Source organism: Aptenodytes patagonicus, chromosome 5, assembly GCF_965638725.1.
Source record: "Aptenodytes patagonicus chromosome 5, bAptPat1.pri.cur, whole genome shotgun sequence".
NCBI lineage: Eukaryota > Metazoa > Chordata > Aves > Sphenisciformes > Spheniscidae > Aptenodytes > Aptenodytes patagonicus.
The window spans coordinates 88,476-107,685 of NC_134953.1; the positions used below are offsets into that span (position 1 = coordinate 88,476).

The 19,210-nt window shown below is 38.1% G+C and overlaps 1 protein-coding gene across 6 annotated transcripts in view; it reads left to right on the forward strand.

Moving 5' to 3' along the window:
• The window catches only part of CCSER2 (coiled-coil serine rich protein 2), an 80,100-nt gene that overhangs the window by 14,198 nt on the left and 46,692 nt on the right, over positions 1–19,210 (forward strand). For 5 of the 6 annotated variants that reach the window (XM_076338280.1, XM_076338279.1, XM_076338284.1 and 2 more), the window contains 2 exons: positions 1,442–2,918; positions 3,859–4,061. In XM_076338280.1, coding sequence (XP_076194395.1) covers positions 1,481–2,918; positions 3,859–4,061 — 1,641 coding nt within the window. In that variant the 5' untranslated portion in view covers positions 1,442–1,480. The remainder of the gene's footprint in view (positions 1–1,441; positions 2,919–3,858; positions 4,062–19,210) is intronic. The other variant, XM_076338282.1, reaches the window with a different exon arrangement.

The following is a 19,210-nucleotide window of genomic DNA, read 5'->3' on the forward strand; positions in this document are numbered from 1 at the left end:
AGAAACACAGATAATAGTTTCAGGGAATGACATAGAACGACTGAAATTCTGTGTCTTGACACCATTGTAAGACCAGCAGGTGGAACTGACGAAAACATAAAATCCAGGCTAGCAAAAGCAAAATATCCTTTTACAACTGTCTTGAAAAATCAGAAACCTAGTTCTTGCAAATACAGAATTTAACACTGGAGTAAACCTTGTCTTAAGATGCAACATTGAAACTTGGAGACTTCTCAAGGCCTTATTGTCTGAACTGCAAGTCTTTAATAATAGCATTTAGATGAGTTGCTCATACTGTATAGCCAGGAAAAACAACAGACTAAATGCTGTACAGAAGGGTGATACAGACATAGTTGTCCAAATAGTAGGATGGATATGTGGATGAGTGTGGAAGAAACAAAAAGCGCTATATCAAAGCGAGGAAATCGGAATTCTCAAGGCAAAAAGTTTTGAGGCAAAGATATGTCTGTAAAGCAGATACGGCTTTAAAAAATAAGTGTGATATAAAGTAGACCAAAATGACGTGACTGTAAGTTGAGATATAACAAATCTTTATTGACTTAGACTTAGTGGAGTCCCCTGTAGTGCAAATCAGGTGGGTGGGACTGAAATTCAAGATACAAGGGAATGCATGAATGCTATAATTATCTTTTTATCTCGTACTTTTGTAGCTAGGGTTATGTGTTCATGTATCACTGTGCAGAAGTAAAACTTTTGAATTCACTAACTAACACTGACCTTATGCAACTGTTGCCCTGTACCTCAAGTCTTGTACATGAATGAGATGATGACCAAAATAGACTATGGTTTCCATACAAAGAGGGAAAAAAATGACTAGGACTTTTAATCTTGAACTGGGAATATCAATAAGACCTAAAAAAAAATATGCTATGGTGAAGGTGGATGATGAGTGATTATTTTGTGTATCGTAACATAGACATTGGGGAAACTGAAAAAAATAATTTTAAAAAAATTTACTTTTAGTCAGACTTTACATTATAGTTTTTGCAGTTTTACATTGCTGACCGCAGGTTTGTGCTATGTTCAATTTGTGGGATTTTTTTGAAGTTTGACCTATGTAACTAAATAATTGTAATACAGTTGAAAAATTCACTTTGCTGCTCAAAATAGGTAAATGGAAAAAAAAAAAACCCCACAACCCTTTTTTAAGCTTATTTTATAGATTTCAAAAAAAGAAAAAAAGCAGTTTATCTAGAGAACAAAAGTTGGGGGAGGGAGGCATGACCTGAATAACATACTACTGCCAAATAACTGCTGGTGACTGGTATTTCTCTGGAGTTCACAAAATTTGTGAGTTACTTTGTATCGTCATGGTATAGTTAGGCACAGGAATGTAGTAAACATAGATGCAAATGTATATCAAATTATGTTGATTAATGTGTGGTTGATTCAGATCTAATATACCTTTTCTTTTCCTTAGATTCAAGCACCCTATAAGGACCAATGTACCAAATAGCTCATGGAAGAAAAAAATCAAATTGGGACATCTTTGGTTTCCAGGCTACCGAAATACGGAACGAAAACTTTAGGAAGTGTCTTGCAACCTATGCCAAATGGGACAGCTGTTAGTTTAGCAGGGAATAATGGTGGCAAGAACTTCAGCAAGCACAATGGCACTGTTCGCATGTCTTCCTTTTCTTTCAACTGGAAAAAATCAAATAAATATCAACTTCATGATCAAAATGGGAGAGACACCAACTCTAAACATAACTGTAACGAAAAATTAATTGATTCTGAGAAGTATTCTCAATCTCAAGGAGCAGTGGGTAATGATGTGCTCAGGGTGGGTTTGAACAGTACTGCTTTGGTTGCATCAAAAGCAGCAAAGCAAACGAATATGTTTGTATCATCTACTGAGGAAATAAACCCAAAGTCTTTTCCTGGACTCTCTAGTTCAGCAAAATTCACCAAAGGTACCCTGTCAGGAAGGACCTCATATTCTGGACTCAGTGCTCCAAAATCACATTTAAATGGATTTTATGGAAACAGGCCGGTGGTAGGTTTGCAGAGACCTAGAGCTAATTCCAGTGCCACAAGGACAAGTTCAGGAGAAAGCCTGGTACAATCTACAGACAGTAGCAAGGCTTTTTCCTGTGAAAAAATGGTAAGATCACAAAGTTTTTCACATTCCATTCAGAATTCTTTCCTTCCCACTGCATCTTTAACCAGGTCACATTCCTTTAATAAAGCTGTGGATCTTACAAGGCCTTATCGTAGTCAAAATCTAGCTGCCAGGACATCTCAGAGGTCGACTTTGCTGTCAAGAAATGCACGTCAGTTGGATGTACCCAATGGAAATGAACCTATGAAGTATGGATTTGCCAGGCCCTACTCCGGTATGTCGGCTCCTTGTTCAAAGAAGCCCCCGCTGTCAAGTGGATCTGGGTCAGCATCTTCTTTTGGATACAGATTAAGTCGGCCTTCTTTGCTGAAGCCTAGCAGGCAGCGATTTGCTGGAAATATCGTTGTGGATGGCAGCAAAAGTACAACTCCTGACACATGCATTGTGGAGGACTCTGAAATTTCAACAAATATTAATAGATCAGTTGAGAAAAACAGTATTATAGAGAGCAGTGCTCAAAGAACAGAATCTGATGAGGGCCTGCATGAAAGTATGGGAAAACATGGGTCAAAAGTCATGTGTATGAGCGATGATGGAGATGAAATATCTATATCTTCTTTGTCATCCTCTGAAAAAAATGATTTGAGTGAAGACTTCAGTGATGATTTCATAGATATAGAAGACCCAAACAGAACTCTACAAATACAGCAAAAGGAGAGCTGCCTTCAAGAGTTAGAGCATGGGAGCATAACGTCCATTGAGCCGTTCACTTCTCTCAAGGAAAGTGGAGGATCTTGCTGTAATGCTGATGACTGGCTTGATATAAATGTGTCCGGTAAATACGTTGTTATGTTCTGTTTGAAATTTTAGGTACTAAATCAAGATTCTGTAATTGTAATTAAGTTGTTTTATATAATTACCCATTGCTTGTGAATTGTTTCAGAATGGAACTTGGCTCTATGCTGGCCCATTTATTTTCTTACGGTGCTTTTTCTGTGTGATAGTTACCTTTCCCAGGCATGACTTTGAAGAGCTCTTTTTCTTTGGGATAAGAATGAATGATACCTCCTTTAACCACGCTTGTGGTAGGGTTGTGGGATTCCGCATATCCTTGCATTGCCATTCATTTCTCTGGACTGGTGATCTTTTAGGAAAATTTCTTTCCTTGTGCTCCCCCTGCTCCTCCCCCCAGCCTCTGTAGGCAGAGAACAGCTGTAACCACTCCTAAGTAGTGGGAATAAGTGTTGGGTGTCTAATTAAATCAGTTAAATTATAAATATGAATGTCATGGTTTTGTTTTTTTTTTTTGTTTTTCCAGAGGTGTGCTACATTAATTCTTTAAAAATTAGTGGAAGAGACAGAAGGTGTTTTTAAAAGCCACATTTTCAAGTCTCTGATGGGCTTCTCATAGTACACGCTTGTTTTGAGAGAAGTTACAGTTGAAAGATTTGATCCAAAGGATCTAATTTTGGACCCACCTTCTAATATGTTAAAAAGATACAGAATTCTAGAAAGTAGCTTTCACGATGAGTGAATTAGTGCAGTGTAAAAGGCTAGCAAAAATGTAGGTTGGAAGGATACTTAGTTGTAACTACCAAACCAGCTTAAGCATTTTTCCCCTCTAGAATGAGTGAACAATACTGTAGAATGCTTTCAAATATTTCTGTTACGGTACAGTTTCAGAAAAGTTAATGCACCAATAATACACATCTTAATGTTTATTTTTGGCATATTGGATTGTTTTTGGAATCTTGACTATTCCTGTTTTCTTTAAGCAGTGGATGACAACAGCGGCAGCACGAAGCATACTGCTGAGAATGTGATTTCTCCAGAGATAAATTACAGAGCTGGGTCCTCTTTTGAGCTTTCTCCATCTGACAGCTCTGATGGCACATATATGTGGGATGAAGAAGGGTTGGAACCTATTGGAAGTGTCCATCCATGTGGAAGTTACGAATCTTCAGAAATGAACAGCATAGTATGTATTTATATGCATAACTTGCATAATTATAGTGTTCTGAGTTTATTGCTTATTAAGTATATCTTAAAAACAGAATTAACGTATTTTTTACTTGATAATTGTTTCCTCTTTCCTCTGTAGTTGATAGGTTTTTGAAACTTCTTGTTTAGGAACTCCTGTTTCTGGACAGGTGACCTTGATTAGGCTGTTTACATACATTTCCCCCCCCCCCCCCCCCTTCTCAAGTTAGGACAGAACAGGTCCTTCCTTATGCAATCTCCTGGTAGTGCTCACAAAGAATAAAAGAATAAAAGAATTGATTCCTGCAAACGATAGGTTAAATATCTCCTACCAATCTCTAAACCTAGGAGTGAAAAAGCAAGAAAATAGCTATTGCCTATCTGACTTCTTCCGTCGTCTTGTTTCTATACTGTATACATATAGGACCCTTTTGAACCGAAGTTTATTTTGATTTTTCAGTTTGTTCAAGCATAGAATCTTTAAGGTAGATGCCTGACTGTAGCTCACTGTAGCAGGACTCTTTGTATGTCTCAAATGCGATACACAAGATGCGTAACAACCTTTTTCTTATTGCTAAACTTATAACTGATCCGCAAGAAACATCATTCAATGTAAAGAATGGATGGAGAGTTGTTGCGGTGCTGTGACCCTCCAGCTGAGGTCAGGGAGCCAACTTTGGGATTTCGGTGGGCTTGAGGAAAATATTGTCTGCCTGTCCTTCATCCCTTTTCATTTCATATTCATTTATCGAACAGTCTTTTGAATTAAGCAACTCAGATTTTATTAACATGATACTAACAGTCAGAACTTCTAACAGAAAGAATTTGGTATAATCAATGTGTCATGCTTCATGTGTTCAGGCATGTTAGGCACTGTGTCACCACTGTCAATTTATTATGCAGATAATGGTGAGGGTAAAAGCAGTTAATATCTTTGTGTCAAAGTCCAATTGATAAGAGTCAAATTTAAGAATTTTGAGTGCTTGAGCTAATGCCAGCCTGACTGCCCCTTGGAATTAATATTTCCAGGGAAATCTCCAAAGCAGATGGTTAGTTCTGGAGTTTCTGTGGCATCAGGCTGGGGTGAATAGAAGCAATATAGCTGAATAACAATTCAGGTAATTAGATGGTGAGTAATTGGTAGTGTTTAGTGCAAAATTCACCTTTTTTATTATTATTTATTTCCATCCTGCTGTTGTATTGTTAGTCTTCTAAGCTGTATCATCCTTAGTATCAACAAATATTAAATGCTTTTCCTAAACTTTTCTATAGATGGCAGTGCAGGTTTTACTGGGTAATCTTAGATTAGGAGTGTTTTGACCATTTTTGAAAAGGCAACTGTTGCAGAGGGGATTTTAGTTAGGCTTCTGGAATGGCAGCCAGAATAGGAAGACAATGAAAGGAGCTTGCTGGTTACTCAATCTTTTTGTTCCTTTTTTGGGAGAATAAAAGCAGATATCTTTGCTGGCCTCAGTAGAGCTTGGTTTTAAGGACGGGGGGGGGGGGGGGGCGGAAATTTGGCCTCTTAGGACAACCCTTCTGTTCTTCACTAACTGAGCCAACAGCTATGGAGAAAATGTGCAATCCAGTGTTAGAGGTTTAAACATTACACAAATCTAAATAACTTCTCATAAAACGATGCCATGGGGACTTACAGCGAAGTAGGACATGCTTTTTTTTTTTTTTGAGACCTTGTCAGGATGAAAATGTTTTTATTCTCTAATGTGTAACAGAAAATAATTTATTCCACTATCCCTACTTTTGTTTCACTTCTGGTTTTGGAGGCAACAAATCAATTGGTTAACATTCTAAGAATTGAACTCCCTTCAAGTTTTTAAGTGTTCATTTAATTGGTGTTCCTTATACTCCTTTCAACAATTGGTCTTTGCTGCTAAGCACCAAATCACTGATGCTACTTCTGCTCAATTCTGTGTGAGAAGACTGATGCTTAGCAGAGCAGTTGTGATGGCTCTTTAAATTAACAACATAGACAGTATTTGTCTATATGTATTCTCATTTAACATGTAGCTGTACTGTTTGCTCATGTCGTGTGTTTCAGCTACCTACTTTAACACCACCTAGCTGCTTTACTGTTTCATGGCAGAAAGCTGCTCAGCAATGTGAGGTATAACTTTTGCTGTGTTTTGTTTGTAGTTTGTTGGTGTTTTTTTTGGTTATTTGTTTTGGGTTGTTTTTTTTAATACAGGCTTTCATCAATTCTGTTGCTAGATTGCTTTAGGTCAGGGACCAAGTTAAGGGTTATAATTAAAATGTCTCTTCATTTTACTGCCACTGAGTGAGTAGTTATAAAAGAATCTTAGATTACAATTATTTAAAAACAAAAAAGCCTTGCAAACAAAATTGAGTTAGATTACAAAAGAAAGGGGGGGGGGGGGGGGAACCAAAACGAAAACCCAAACAACAAACCTTAATGTGGATCTACACACTGTTGTGTCTCTAGGTTTGAATTGGGATCATGATTGTAATATAACTGTCTTCATTAAACAAAAAACAAACTGGTCAATTTACAGACCCAAGCTGAAATCAAGATTTTTAAGAGTTCTTAGTTCTTAGATGAATTCTGTTTCGTTGGAGGGGGAGATTGTATTAGTATTTTGCTTGCTTGTGCCTATTCAGTTAGCAGCTGAGAGAGTTAGCATTGCCTCAGTAGAAGTCTGGTAGTTACACATCTGAAGGACTGAATGTCTGATTTCTACAATGATCTTTGAAATAGCTGCTTAGGACTGAAGTCATTTTACTTCAGAGTGCAGGAAACGTAAATGTGTGTTCTCCTATTTCTTGGAATGAGAACCTGGGCTACAGTCTAGTAGATCAACCTTGCTACACTTTTGCTTTCATTAATTTTTGTCTGGAAATACTGTTCAACATACATATAAACAATGTAGCCTAAAGCATGCATCCTAACTGGAGCCTCATTGCTCCTCTGCTTAACCAATAATGAAGCACTCTTGCTGTAGCAAGGTTTGAGCTGTTTTGTTTTCTCCTGTCCATTGTATTAAGTAGACACATGAGAAACATAAGTTTTAATACGTGTTTGTTCAGAGTGAAGCTTTGAATATTTTTGGAAAGTCGAAGTTCTTATTTACACCAATAACAGGATAGATAATACAGTTCTAATTGTGTGTTTTGTTCTGAGGTATGTGCTTTTTTTAAAGACACTACACTATTCTAGTGCATAATAGTTTGCGAGAAGTAAAAATTCAAACTGAAAATATTCCAGTAGCTTTGGCTTCTTTAATACTCTCTAGAGAACAAGTTGTTGTGGTGTGTTGTGTTGTTTTTTGTTTTTTTTTTTCTCTTTTAAAAGCGATTTCATTTGGGCAAGTAGGTTTAGACAGGAAACTTTTATGAGTGTTCTCTCTATTATCAGGTCATATCAAGACCTTATCTTAGAAAAAGACAAAAGAGATCGAGTCCTCTGACCCCTTTTTACTGTAGGACCTAGTAACAATATGAATGTTTGTGCTATGTTAATTTTTACTGAAATAAATAAAGCCAGTATTTTGTGTATATACAGAGTGAGCATTGATGTAATTATAAGGATATAGGATTATGGAATAATTGAAATCTGGCTTGAAGAGACAGCTGGGTTTTAGCTGCTTTGCTGAGAATTTAATTGCTCTTGGGATGAAATCTGGATCTCATTGGAATGAATCTATTTTGTCATTTATTGACACGTGGCCAGAATTTTAGCTGGAGTGTGAAATAGTTATATTTTTTTCTTCTTCCTAGGAAATTTTTGAAAGATTTTTTTTATTTTGTTATTTTTTTTCCCTTTGTGATTGAAACTTGGGAAAGGGCAATTTTGAATTAGTTTTTGAGACTGGGCAGAATGCTTTCTGGTTTGAGGGGCATAGGTACTCACAGTGAAATATGCTGAAGTATGTTCTACTTCTCAGAGAAAGAGAAAATAAGCTTGCTAAAATAGCATTGTTTAGTTCGATCACTAATTTCTTACAGTAATTTATTTACAAGTAATTTGGTGTTAATTACCTTAATTTTTTTTAATAATTCACTTCTCAAAATGACTTTATAGTAAGCTTTAAATTGCTAGTTTGATTTCTCAAATGGGTAATTTATTATGTGAATTCAGACTTGTAATGTGTGTATTCCTGATACATTTACTTCTGTAGAGTGAAGTGTTCTAGGTATTGTTTTCTACCCATCTTCCTTTCTTTAGTTGTACATTTTCTTCAGGAGGTTAATGCCAAAGCCATAGTTCTTGTTCTATGAGAAGCTGGACTTTTTAAGTTTTGGACTCTCTTGTTATGGTTGTAAGAAAAATACAAGCGCAAGTAAGCTTAAGATAACGTAAAAGTATGGAATAAACCAGCTATTCAGATATATAAGGATTGTTTTTTAAAGTAGTATTTGGGAAACTTTTATGAAGTGTGAATCCCTAAGAGGTTACCATTTGAGACAAGATACCTCTTGCCCAGTGTGGTTTTTTTTGATGGAACTATGTAATACTACGATAGAAGTGCTGAAATTATTTCAGAAACAGTACAATGCTAATTCCAAACAGGTAAATACTGAGTCTCCATACTGTGCTAGCAGCACTATATAACAGCCGCTGGAAGCATTTTCAGCACAAAATCTTTCTGAATTAAAAGCAATGTTTACAGACTTGAACACAATTTAAGTAATATACTGAAAATGAGTTGCATTCTCATGAAGTTTTTCATAAGAAGCAACGGTTGATTTATTGAGGCATACAGTACAGAGTATTCAGAAGGTCTTATGCTTCATTTTCATCCGTTTAACAGGGTGTAGTGAAACTAAGTATGTATCTTTTCTTGACACAGACTTTTTTTGCTATAACTTTCTAAAAAAAGCAGCCTTGAAATGAGCCCTTCAGGTGCAAGCTAGTTACAAGAAGCACACATAAAAAGCAGTTTCCATCTAATGAGCTAGTTGAAATTTGATTCTTTTTTTCTGCTTTTCATGTTGCAAGTGAAGTGTCTTTAAGATTTTAAGATGCTGAAGGTAAATGTAAAAGAAAAGTTAAAAAAAATAACTGCTTTGATGTCAAATCTGCATTTTCATATGAAAGAATATATACATACAATTCTATTATTGAAACAAAGACTCTTAAATTTATTTAGGTTTTCATAGTATCTTTACATAAGCCATTACTGAAACCCCTAGATTTCCAACATCTAAGGCTTTTTTCCTCCCCATTCTTGTATTTGCTTTTCTGTCTGCAAGTTGATACTAAAATCCTCCATTAGCGAAGATGTTCCAGTCAGGAAAGACTTGCACGCCATTCAGCTCTTTCTTTTTTTTTCCCCAATAAGAGACAGAATCAACCGAATATTTTTGTTCACCGATAGATTGAGTGTACTTGCTATTAGTTTAGAAAATAGTTCAATGATCTATGAGTAAAGATATTCCAACTGCTGATCTGCCACACTTTGCGACCTTGAGTGAGTCTTATGGAGCCTTACTTGTCTGTTTTTAGAATAATGGATGAATTAAAAATGAATAGTAAAACTTGGTATTATCATCAGTATGTGTTACTTTATTGATATATTTGTGGTTCAGCAAAGACCAATAAAGATCTTTCTCAAAGCAGAGGACAGCATTAAAAAAAAGACACTTGTATCTTTTTTGACAGCCTGTACTCAAATGAACAGTGTTGACTAATTGCATTTCCTCCTTTGTTAGGATACTTGTCTTCTGGCTAACAAAAGGTTAAGCTAATACAGAGAATTAATTGCATTGTGTGCTCCTATGATGCTTCCTTAAAGTAGTTTGTGTACTTCAATTGGGCACTTCCTGAAGAAGGGTCTGACTTTGTTCTGTGCCTGAAACCAAAGGATGGTTTCACCTCAGTCGGTGCCATTCTGACTTGAATTCATTGTGACATTAATAAATACACACTTCTAATTTTGTTTGTGGTTAGATTTTTTTTAAAAATTTATTTCTTTGCTAGAGAATTTGGTATAGTGACAACTAATTACATGACTAGATGCCCAGTACTTTAGTGAGGGAGTGAGGTTGAAAGGAAGGAGAAGGCATTATTCCTGTGGTATAACAATATTTAAGTATGATGGCTCTAGGCTTGGGGAATCTTGTCATACCTATATTAGAGTAATTTGGATTTTGAAGTAGTTGGTTCCACCTGAAAATGCTGCCTAACAAGCCTGTGAGACCCCAGACGTTTTAGTCTTTCTTGCTGCTGCCAAGTTTATCTGGCCACTGTTGTGAGGTAACTGGACCACAGAGGAGGAAACTGGGCAATCTATCCCTATAGGTATGTAAATAGATATTTGAATTCATTAGTATGTCAGAGTAATGAGACTGTCTGTGAGAATGTAATACCAGTGTAGGGGGAGGTAATTTTATCTACCTGTTACCTAGAAAGTATTCAAACAAACCAATGATAAAGGCATTTCAGAAATCATCTGATGGAGACGTGTAGATCTGTATGGGCAATAATTGAAATTCTCAGTGGCATATCTGTCTAACTGGGTGTGGACACACTGTAGAAAACAAAAAAGTATCTGTGAACCTCCTGGGAAGTGACTAAGAGCAAACCCAGAGGGTGCCAGATATTTGCAATTTGTATTGTACCTCCTTCTACATTTCCCTCTGTGCCCAGCATACTGGAAACCATTTTTTATGGACAGAGCTGTATAGCACATAGCATCACTAATGTGGAATGGCAGTATGGAGTTCCATATTTTCTTCTTCTGCTCAGAGACTTTTCAGACCGGCCTGGCTGAACGGGGAGCTCTTGCTGGGACTCAGGAAAAAAAGGAGAGTTTACCACTTGTGGAAGAAGGGGCAGGCAACTCAAGAAGAGTACAGGGATCTCGTTAGGTCATGCAGAGAGGAAATGAGAAAGGCAAAAGCCCAGCTAGAACGCAATCTGGCCGCTGTCGTTAGAGACAACAAAAAAAGTTTTTACAAATATATTAATGACAAGAAGAGAGCCAAGGAGAATCTCCATCCTTTATTGGATGCTGGGGGGAACATTGTCACCGAGGATGAGGAAAAGGCTGAGGTACTCAATGCCTTCTTTGCCTCAGTCTTTAACAGGCAGACCAGTTATCCTCAGGGTACTCAGCCCCCTGAGCTGCAAGACAGGGACGATGAGCAGGATAAACCCCCCGTAATCCAAGAGGAAGCAGTTAATGACCTGCTACACCACCTGGATGCTCACAAGTCTATGGGGCTGGATGGGATCCACCCGAGAGTGCTGAGGGAGCTGGTGGAGGAACTTGCCAAGCCACTCTCCATCATCTATCAGCAGTCCTGGTTAACGGGGGAGGTCCTGGATGACTGGAGGCTTGCCAATGTGACGCCCATCTACAAGAAGGGCCAGAAAGAGGATCCGGGGAACTACAGGCCTGTCAGCCTGACCTCGGTGCTGGGGAAGATTATGGAGCGGTTCATCTTGAGGGCGCTCACAAGGCATGAGCGGGACAACCAAGGGATCAGGCCCAGCCAGCATGGGTTCATGAGAGGCAGGTCCTGCTTGACCAACCTGGTCTCCTTCTATGACCAGGTGACCCGCCTAGTGGGTGAGGGAAAGGCTGTGGATGTGGTCTACCTGGGCTTCAGTAAAGCCTTTGACACCGTCTCCCACAGCATTCTCCTAGAGAAGCTGGCGGCTTACGGCTTAGACAGGTGTACTCTGCGCTGGGTCAAAAACTGGCTGGACGGCCGGGCCCAGAGAGTTGTGGTGAAAGGAGTTAAATCCAGTTGGCGGCCGGTCACAAGCGGTGTTCCCCAGGGCTCAGTACTGGGGCCGGTCTTGTTCAATATCTTTATCGATGATCTGGACGAGGGGATCGAGTGCACCCTCAGTAAGTTTGCAGATGACACCAAGTTGGGTGGGAGTGTTGATCTGCTCGAGGGTAGGAAGGCTCTGCAGAGGGACCTGGACAGGCTGGATCGTTGGGCCCAGGCCAACTGTATGAGATTCAACAAGGCCAAGTGCCGGGTCCTGCACTTGGGTCACAACAACCCCATGCAGCGCTACAGGCTTGGGGAAGAGTGGCTGGAAAGCTGCCCGGCAGAAAAGGACCTGGGGGTGCTGGTCGACAGCCAGCTGAATATGAGCCGGCAGTGTGCCCAGGTGGCCAAGAAGGCCAATGGCATCCTGGCCTGTATCAGAACTAGTGTGGCCAGCAGGAGTAGGGAAGTGATCGTGCCCCTGTACTCGGCCCTGGTGAGGCCGCACCTCGAATACTGTGTTCAGTTTTGGGCCCCTCACTACAAGAAGGATGTTGAGGTGTTAGAGCGTGTCCAGAGAAGGGTGACGAAGCTCGTGAAGGGTCTAGAGGACAAGTCTTATGAGGAGCGGCTGAGGGAACTGGGACTGTTTAGCCTGGAGAAGAGGAGGCTGAGGGGAGACCTCATCACTCTCTACAACTACCTGGAAGGAGGTTGTAGCAAGGTGGGTGTTGGTCTCTTCTCCCAAGTAACTAGCGATAGGATGAGAGGAAATGGCCTCAAGTTGCACCAGGGGAGGTTTAGATTGGACGTGAGGAAAAATGTCTTTACTGAAAGAGTGGTTAAACATTGGAAGAGGCTGCCCAGGGAAGTGGTTGAGTCCCCATCCCTGGAGGTATTTAAAAGACGTGTAGATGAGGCGCTTAGGGACATGGTTTAGTGGGCATGGTGGTGTTGGGTTGACGGTTGGACTCGATGATCTTAGAGGTCTCTTCCAACCTTAATGATTCTATGATTTGTTGCATTAATCACCAAAGAAATCCTGTCCTGCAGGACAGATTGAATAATTCATTGGTCCTTCACACTCCTTTACCTGAAAGCCTGACTTTTGGGTGTGTAAGCCAATATTTTTCTTGGCAAGAGACATCGGAGTAGCCCAGGAAGTCTTCTGTGAGATTTTTAGCTTTTACTGATGCATTCTAGAAAATGGCAAACACCATGTCTGAATTTTACTTGTGATTATAAAAGGATTTCTTGGAAATACATTCTCTTGGTAAGCTGCTATTTCTGCTTAGGATTGCCATGTGAAAGAGCTTTGACTTACTCTGTTTTCTAAAATTTATGAAGTGGTTCAAACTTCCTGCTCAGAAATACAGTGATTCTGGGAGTGGAATCTAATACAGGTGTCAGCCTTGAAAGGTGTTTTTCATTGGCATGCATCTGTCTGCCACTTATCTGAAGCTGGTGTTGCTGGTAACCTCTGTTGAAGCTGGTAAGGTCATGTCAAAGTTCCGTGCTCTCGTCCTGACATCTTAATGCCATGTTCCAGAATCTGACAAAAATGACGCTGGCTCACATGAATTGTACTGTTCTAACGTCATAGTTTTCATTAGCTCGATATAATTGCTTTAATTTTTCCACTTTTACAAGTATAGAAATCTCTGGCATTTGTTTTTCATATCCTCAGTTTCTAAAAACTTTCAGTTATGCTTAAAAATTTGTATTTGGAAAACCATTAGACTGCTTGTTTCTGATTTCAAAGCCTCAAAAGTCAGTGTCACCTTTTTGCATTTAGTCTCCATTATGAACAGATAATATTTGTGGACATATTAAATTAGTGGGAGAGCATCCTTGATTAAGCTTTTAGTAGAAAAATGTGTAACCGCTATATAGAACTCAGTCTGTATTATTACTTGTCTTAATACAGAACTAAGAGTACGAACTTGTTCAGTATGTTCTGTTAGCAGGGTTCCCGAACCATTCTTTCGGCAGAGTTTGCTGGCAGATGGTTTTCTGCTCATGGCAGAGAAAGGAAATGTCATGAAAGAGACTGATTTCAGAAGTACCGCCTTCAGAGTGAAAATAGCCATCATCTACCCTCCCACTACTGCTCTAGTCTTCAACTTCAGAGCTTGACTATTACAGCAATGGGAGGTAGTGAGAAACTGAATTACTTAATGAGATGGCATTTCTGTCTGTTTTGTGTGATGTACGTGTCCCTGCTGTCAAATATAATTAAGAGGTTATATGACTGTATTACAGTGCACAAACCTCTTGTGATGTTGGTTTGAGAGGCATGACGTTTTGTGAACAAGCTTTTATGGCAAATTACTTTTTTTCCTTTGGGATGGGAAAGCATATATGCCTTTGAGAGCTGCTCAATTCACAACTGACACAGTAAATCTCCTGCTGTTTCGGCTGGTAAAATCGAGTAAGGCAACTTCACTTACGCTCCTGTGTTTCATTTGTGGTAGCCGTTAATGACGGCTTTGAATTTGTATGGTGGAGAGAGGGAGAGAGCAGCAGCTGATGTGTTGTGTGAAATAGGAGAATAAATACTGGTAGAAGTTAGCACTTCTTTTATTTCATAAGCTTATAAGTGGCGTTTCCTGTATGAGTTGGTAACTGCATATCCAGTGTTACATTTTAATGTGAGTTTATAGCTATTCCTTATCAACGTTTTTTCTTTATTCTACCAAGTAGCATTACTTTTCAATAACAGAAGGACTTCAGAATTACTCTAGTGTACTTCATCTAACTGTTTTGCTGAATTTTTAAGGCTCACGCGTTGTTTTCCTTACTCCTAGGAAATCTTCAAACCGTAGTGAGTAGGTAAACATGTGCCCAAAGAGAACAGTAGTCTTAGAGTTGGAGTATTTTTCGGCGTTATCAGTATAAACAAGGAAAGCATTTTTTAAAAAAATATGTAAAACAAATTGAGACATACATCTAACCCATCTAACTGGGTTTCTGAATATTTTACAGATAACTTGATTAAAAACACTTAGATTGGCACACAGTTTCCTTTTACTTTTCCTTTTTACCTAAAATTGTGTCCTAACAAGTTATAGGGATGTTGGTGTTGAATCTTTTTCCAAATTATTTTGTGTTGCGAAGCATCAGAAATTTAGGGGAGCGGCAGCGTCTTATACGTGTTGAGGTCAATTGTTTTTGTAGTACACACAGCTTTAGTCCCTCTGGATGAAATGTGTACACCCAGTTTCAGCCTTACTGTCCCCATAGTTCTAAATATGGGATGCACTTTAACTTTTCTTTTCAAGAACACTTAACGTTGCATTCGGACCATATTGATACTAACTGCAATTTGATATCACCTTATAACTCTAATTGTCATCCTTCTTGAGACTGGAAATTTAATGAAGTGCCATTTTTCCACATATGAGGTGGTTCTGAGTAAACAGCACTTCAGTTTTTTTGGTGTTACTGGCTCACACTGTTGAAATGTATCAGGATAATGTAGTGAGAATATACTTTTGCAACAGTGCAAGTAAGTGACAGGACACTTCCTGCGTTCTTAGCAGTTCACTTAGAGATGGGTCAAAATAGAATTACTCGAAACTAGTTAGGAGATATTTGAGGATTGTTTTGTTTTTAATTAGAAACAAGTTTATTAAGCTGACTGTATAAGAATAGAACACATTAATGCTGTGTAACAAGTCGTATTCAGATTACCCCAAAAACCTAGCTAGGGTATAATTAAAATCTACTACACAGAGGAAACTTAACTGATCTCCTGGTAGCAGCCCTGCCCGTGGTGTTCCTCTGAATGTTGAGGTTATGGTTTGGTTCCTTTCTCAGCTGGGAGTCATTTGAAGCCTCCCTATTTTTCTTTAAGCTGAACCTCATGCTATTAATACAAGTGCAAGTCAGTGGTGTGAGAATCATTCACAATTATTTTTGCCAGTTAAGAGTATCTGTAGCAATTACATACTGCTTTATAGTGTAAAATGCCCCATTATTTGTAGGTAAACTGTAAAAGTAATGCTGGACAACTGATATCAGTAGACTTTTTCTGAAAACAGGCTGGAAGCAATGAGTAGAAAGAACTGCTTTTCCTCAGCCTCTGCTACTTCTATGTTACTATTTATGCTTACTGCCGATGGCTTTCTATTGTGCTCTATAGTGAAATGGAAACTTTCTACTTAAAAGCATCTGCCTATTTAAAAAAAAAAAGTTCTTAAATTTTGCTGGAATTTTGCAGAAAGATGGTCAAAATGCTTCCCCTTGGTTCAGTTTCATTACTGGAGGCTAGATGGCAGTCAAGGAATGCTTTTTGTGGCTGTGGGGTTTGACTTGTGGCTGCGTGTTTGGAAAGTGCTGTTGCTTATGAATTGGTGAAGTCTCAACAGAATCGTTAATATTTCTGGTTTTCTTCTTTATCTCTCTTCATCGTGCTATTGAATTTCAGATTTTTTACACAGTCTGACATCTGATTTTATAATAAAAAAAAAATTAAAAAAAGCAGCAAGCATAGCTGCTTCTTGAGATATAGTGGGTAATAACCTAGTAATTATTTCCTATCTACTTTCAGTAGAGCTAGGTAGAACATACAATGCCTCTATAAATAAAGATTTACTAGTCTTGAAAACATTTTTAAGACAGTTATATCTAATAGTTAAACATAAAATGCGTTGGTTTTTCAGAACAAAGTTCTTGTTGCATTTGTTGTCATGGCAACCTTCCATTAGAAAACATGAACAAAATGATGAAATACTTGTTTGGATGTTGGGCTTAATTATCTTTAATGTGACTTGCAATGTACAGCGTTTAAAATAACTCCCTTCTGATCCTATTTTTGGTATCTTGCAGAGTTCTAACCTTTCTCTTCCCTGTGTAGTTTCCTTTGTTCTTATGACTTTGTTTACAGTGGGTTTTTCTCTTCAGCCCTATAGTATGGTATGTGCCTTTCTCTGTCTTTATCTTCTGTCTCTGTTTTCTGCTGTCACTTAACAGTTCTGTTCGGTTCTTATTTAACGTTGCCTTTTTTGAGACTTGTATTGAATTCCTAATTCTTTATTTATTTCTTTTCTGGGGTGTTGTCAAATGCTGAAAATAGCATTGAAAAAGACCCTGGAAGTTTCCCTCTTCTCTACTGTCAGCCTTGAATCCTATTTGACTTTTGCAGTTACCCTTTAGCTGCCCTCCAGATGACTGATTTACCCGCTTTGTTTAGTGTTTGTTTTTAAAAGCTACTTCCTTTTTTCATTCTTCAAGTACCTGAAATGATACTTTGTTAGTTTCTGTACTACTCTCAAACTCTTCACTTCCCTTGAGTTTTTTGGACAGATTCTTCCATAGCTCTCTCCCTTTCTCATGCTTATCTTCTGCTTGCTGATTTTTTTTTTCCATGCTGATTTTTTCATCCTTGTTTTTCCTCCTCAATATATTTTTTAATTGAAAATCCAAAATCTTTAATTTTTAGCATCTTGCCAGAAGAGATGCAGCATATGCAACTGCATAGAAAATAAGTGTGAAAATGTCTGTGGAATTTCATGCATCTAAAGCTGCTAGTTTTTCTGAGCATAAAGCACATCTAGGTTTTATTTGCAAAAGAATGTTTGAAATACGAAACGGTGCCCTTCTTTTAGTGTAGCATAAGACTTGTAATACACTTTGACACTAGGGAGACATGAATCACTTTCAGATGTAAAATAGTTCAATTTATTCTCATTTCAAATATTAAACCACAGACAATCATGTAAACACAGTATATTTTTGTTGTTCTTCCAAAAATATGCTAGCTCACTGTAGTGATCCCTACTATCAGTCAGGTGAATGAACTCTTGTAGACAATAAAAGGCATTCTGTTTTGGAAGTACAACCACACGTTGATTGTAGTGTTCAAATGTCACACACCAGAAGTATCCAGCTTGGAGATCTTAACAACTGCAGAGACATGACTACTAATGAAAAAGTAGTAGTAAGTTTCATCTGGGATACTCTGATGTCTTAATACTTTTTTTCGTCTTAGCGGCAGATCATACAAAGAGAATTAATAGGAATAACTAATATAAAGGTTTAAAATAGTGTTCTTTATGTTAATATAAGGTTTCTTTGTTGGTATTTCTGCCATACTGGCAGGGTTATTGATGGATTTTTTTTTTTACATAAAAATATTTAGGTACACTGTTGTATGTAATGAAAATAATATCTAAGAAAAGCTGTTGTATTGCAACTAAAAAGTCTAGTGTATATTTTTATTTATGAGGAAAAGAGAACTTTTCACATTTTCCAGTGATGCTGTTTGTCAACGAGTTCAAATTGTGGAGGAATGACTGCAAAAGGCTTTAGTTTTCCTTCTCGGGTTTTTGGAGTACTTGCACTTCTGATGCATCACAGCTAAACCCTCCAGTTTAGACAAAACAAAAGCATACAAGGCAGGTTCAGTTTGAGAGTAGGCATTTTCAATGATCTAAGGAGACATACCCAGGTTTCTCTTCACAAAACTAGTTTGAAAGCTGTCCGTTATTTTGTGGTGGTTTTCTGTTGTCCAGAACTACTGTCCTGTGAATCAATTTCTATTTGATGTTTTTGTAATCTTCATGCTCTTTATAATACTTTTTCCCAGTAAATCCTGTAAGCTAGGTATCTTGTAGCTGGCCTCCTATTCAGCTCCATCTTTGCTGCTTCATATAATTATAGGGCTTCACTATGCAGTTGGGCTGCTGAGATGTGTATCAAGGCTGTATTCTGATGTTTTTCTTAACTTCAGAAATAGTAAAGTGGAAGAAGCTTTGCTTACTCTGTAATTCTGAAGACTGTTGGACTTGAGGAAATTTTTGGCAAAAAGTACAATGTCAGTTCAGCTATCTTATCAACATTTTTGTGAATAACATGATCTTAAAAAGAACTTTGCCTTTTTGTTGCTAAGTGATAGGATGGGGAATTTCGGAAACTGAGTTTGTTGCAATAAAAAATACAACTAGTGGTCCAATGCACTGCCATAGTCCTTTTCTAAAGGGTCCTCCTGTGCATTAAAAGGGTGTGTTGAATTATCCCTCTATATGGGGATTGTTCTGTTTTTTTGATGCTGCAAGTGTGAAGACTCCCACTGCTGGGTGAATCAACTGAATAACTGGCTTGAAACTATCAGGTGGTACTTAGAGCCTTAACCATTGGACTAGTAATTAAGCTTTCTATCCCAGTGTCAACCCTACATCCTCTGTTGTTTCAAGAGGCTGCTTTTTAATTTATTTTTCAGGAGAACTTACTTTATGATTACTCTCTTCTCCTGTGTGGTATTAGGTGAAATCAGTATTGCTAAATTTGTAGTAATATATTCATTGCCATAGCGTCAGACTCATGTTAAACACAGTATCGTGGCTTCACTGTCGTGCTAACATAGACACCAAATGTTTTATTTAAATAGTGTCTCTTTGGTAGTAGAAGATGAATGAAGGTGACATCTGACCAGGATGTTTG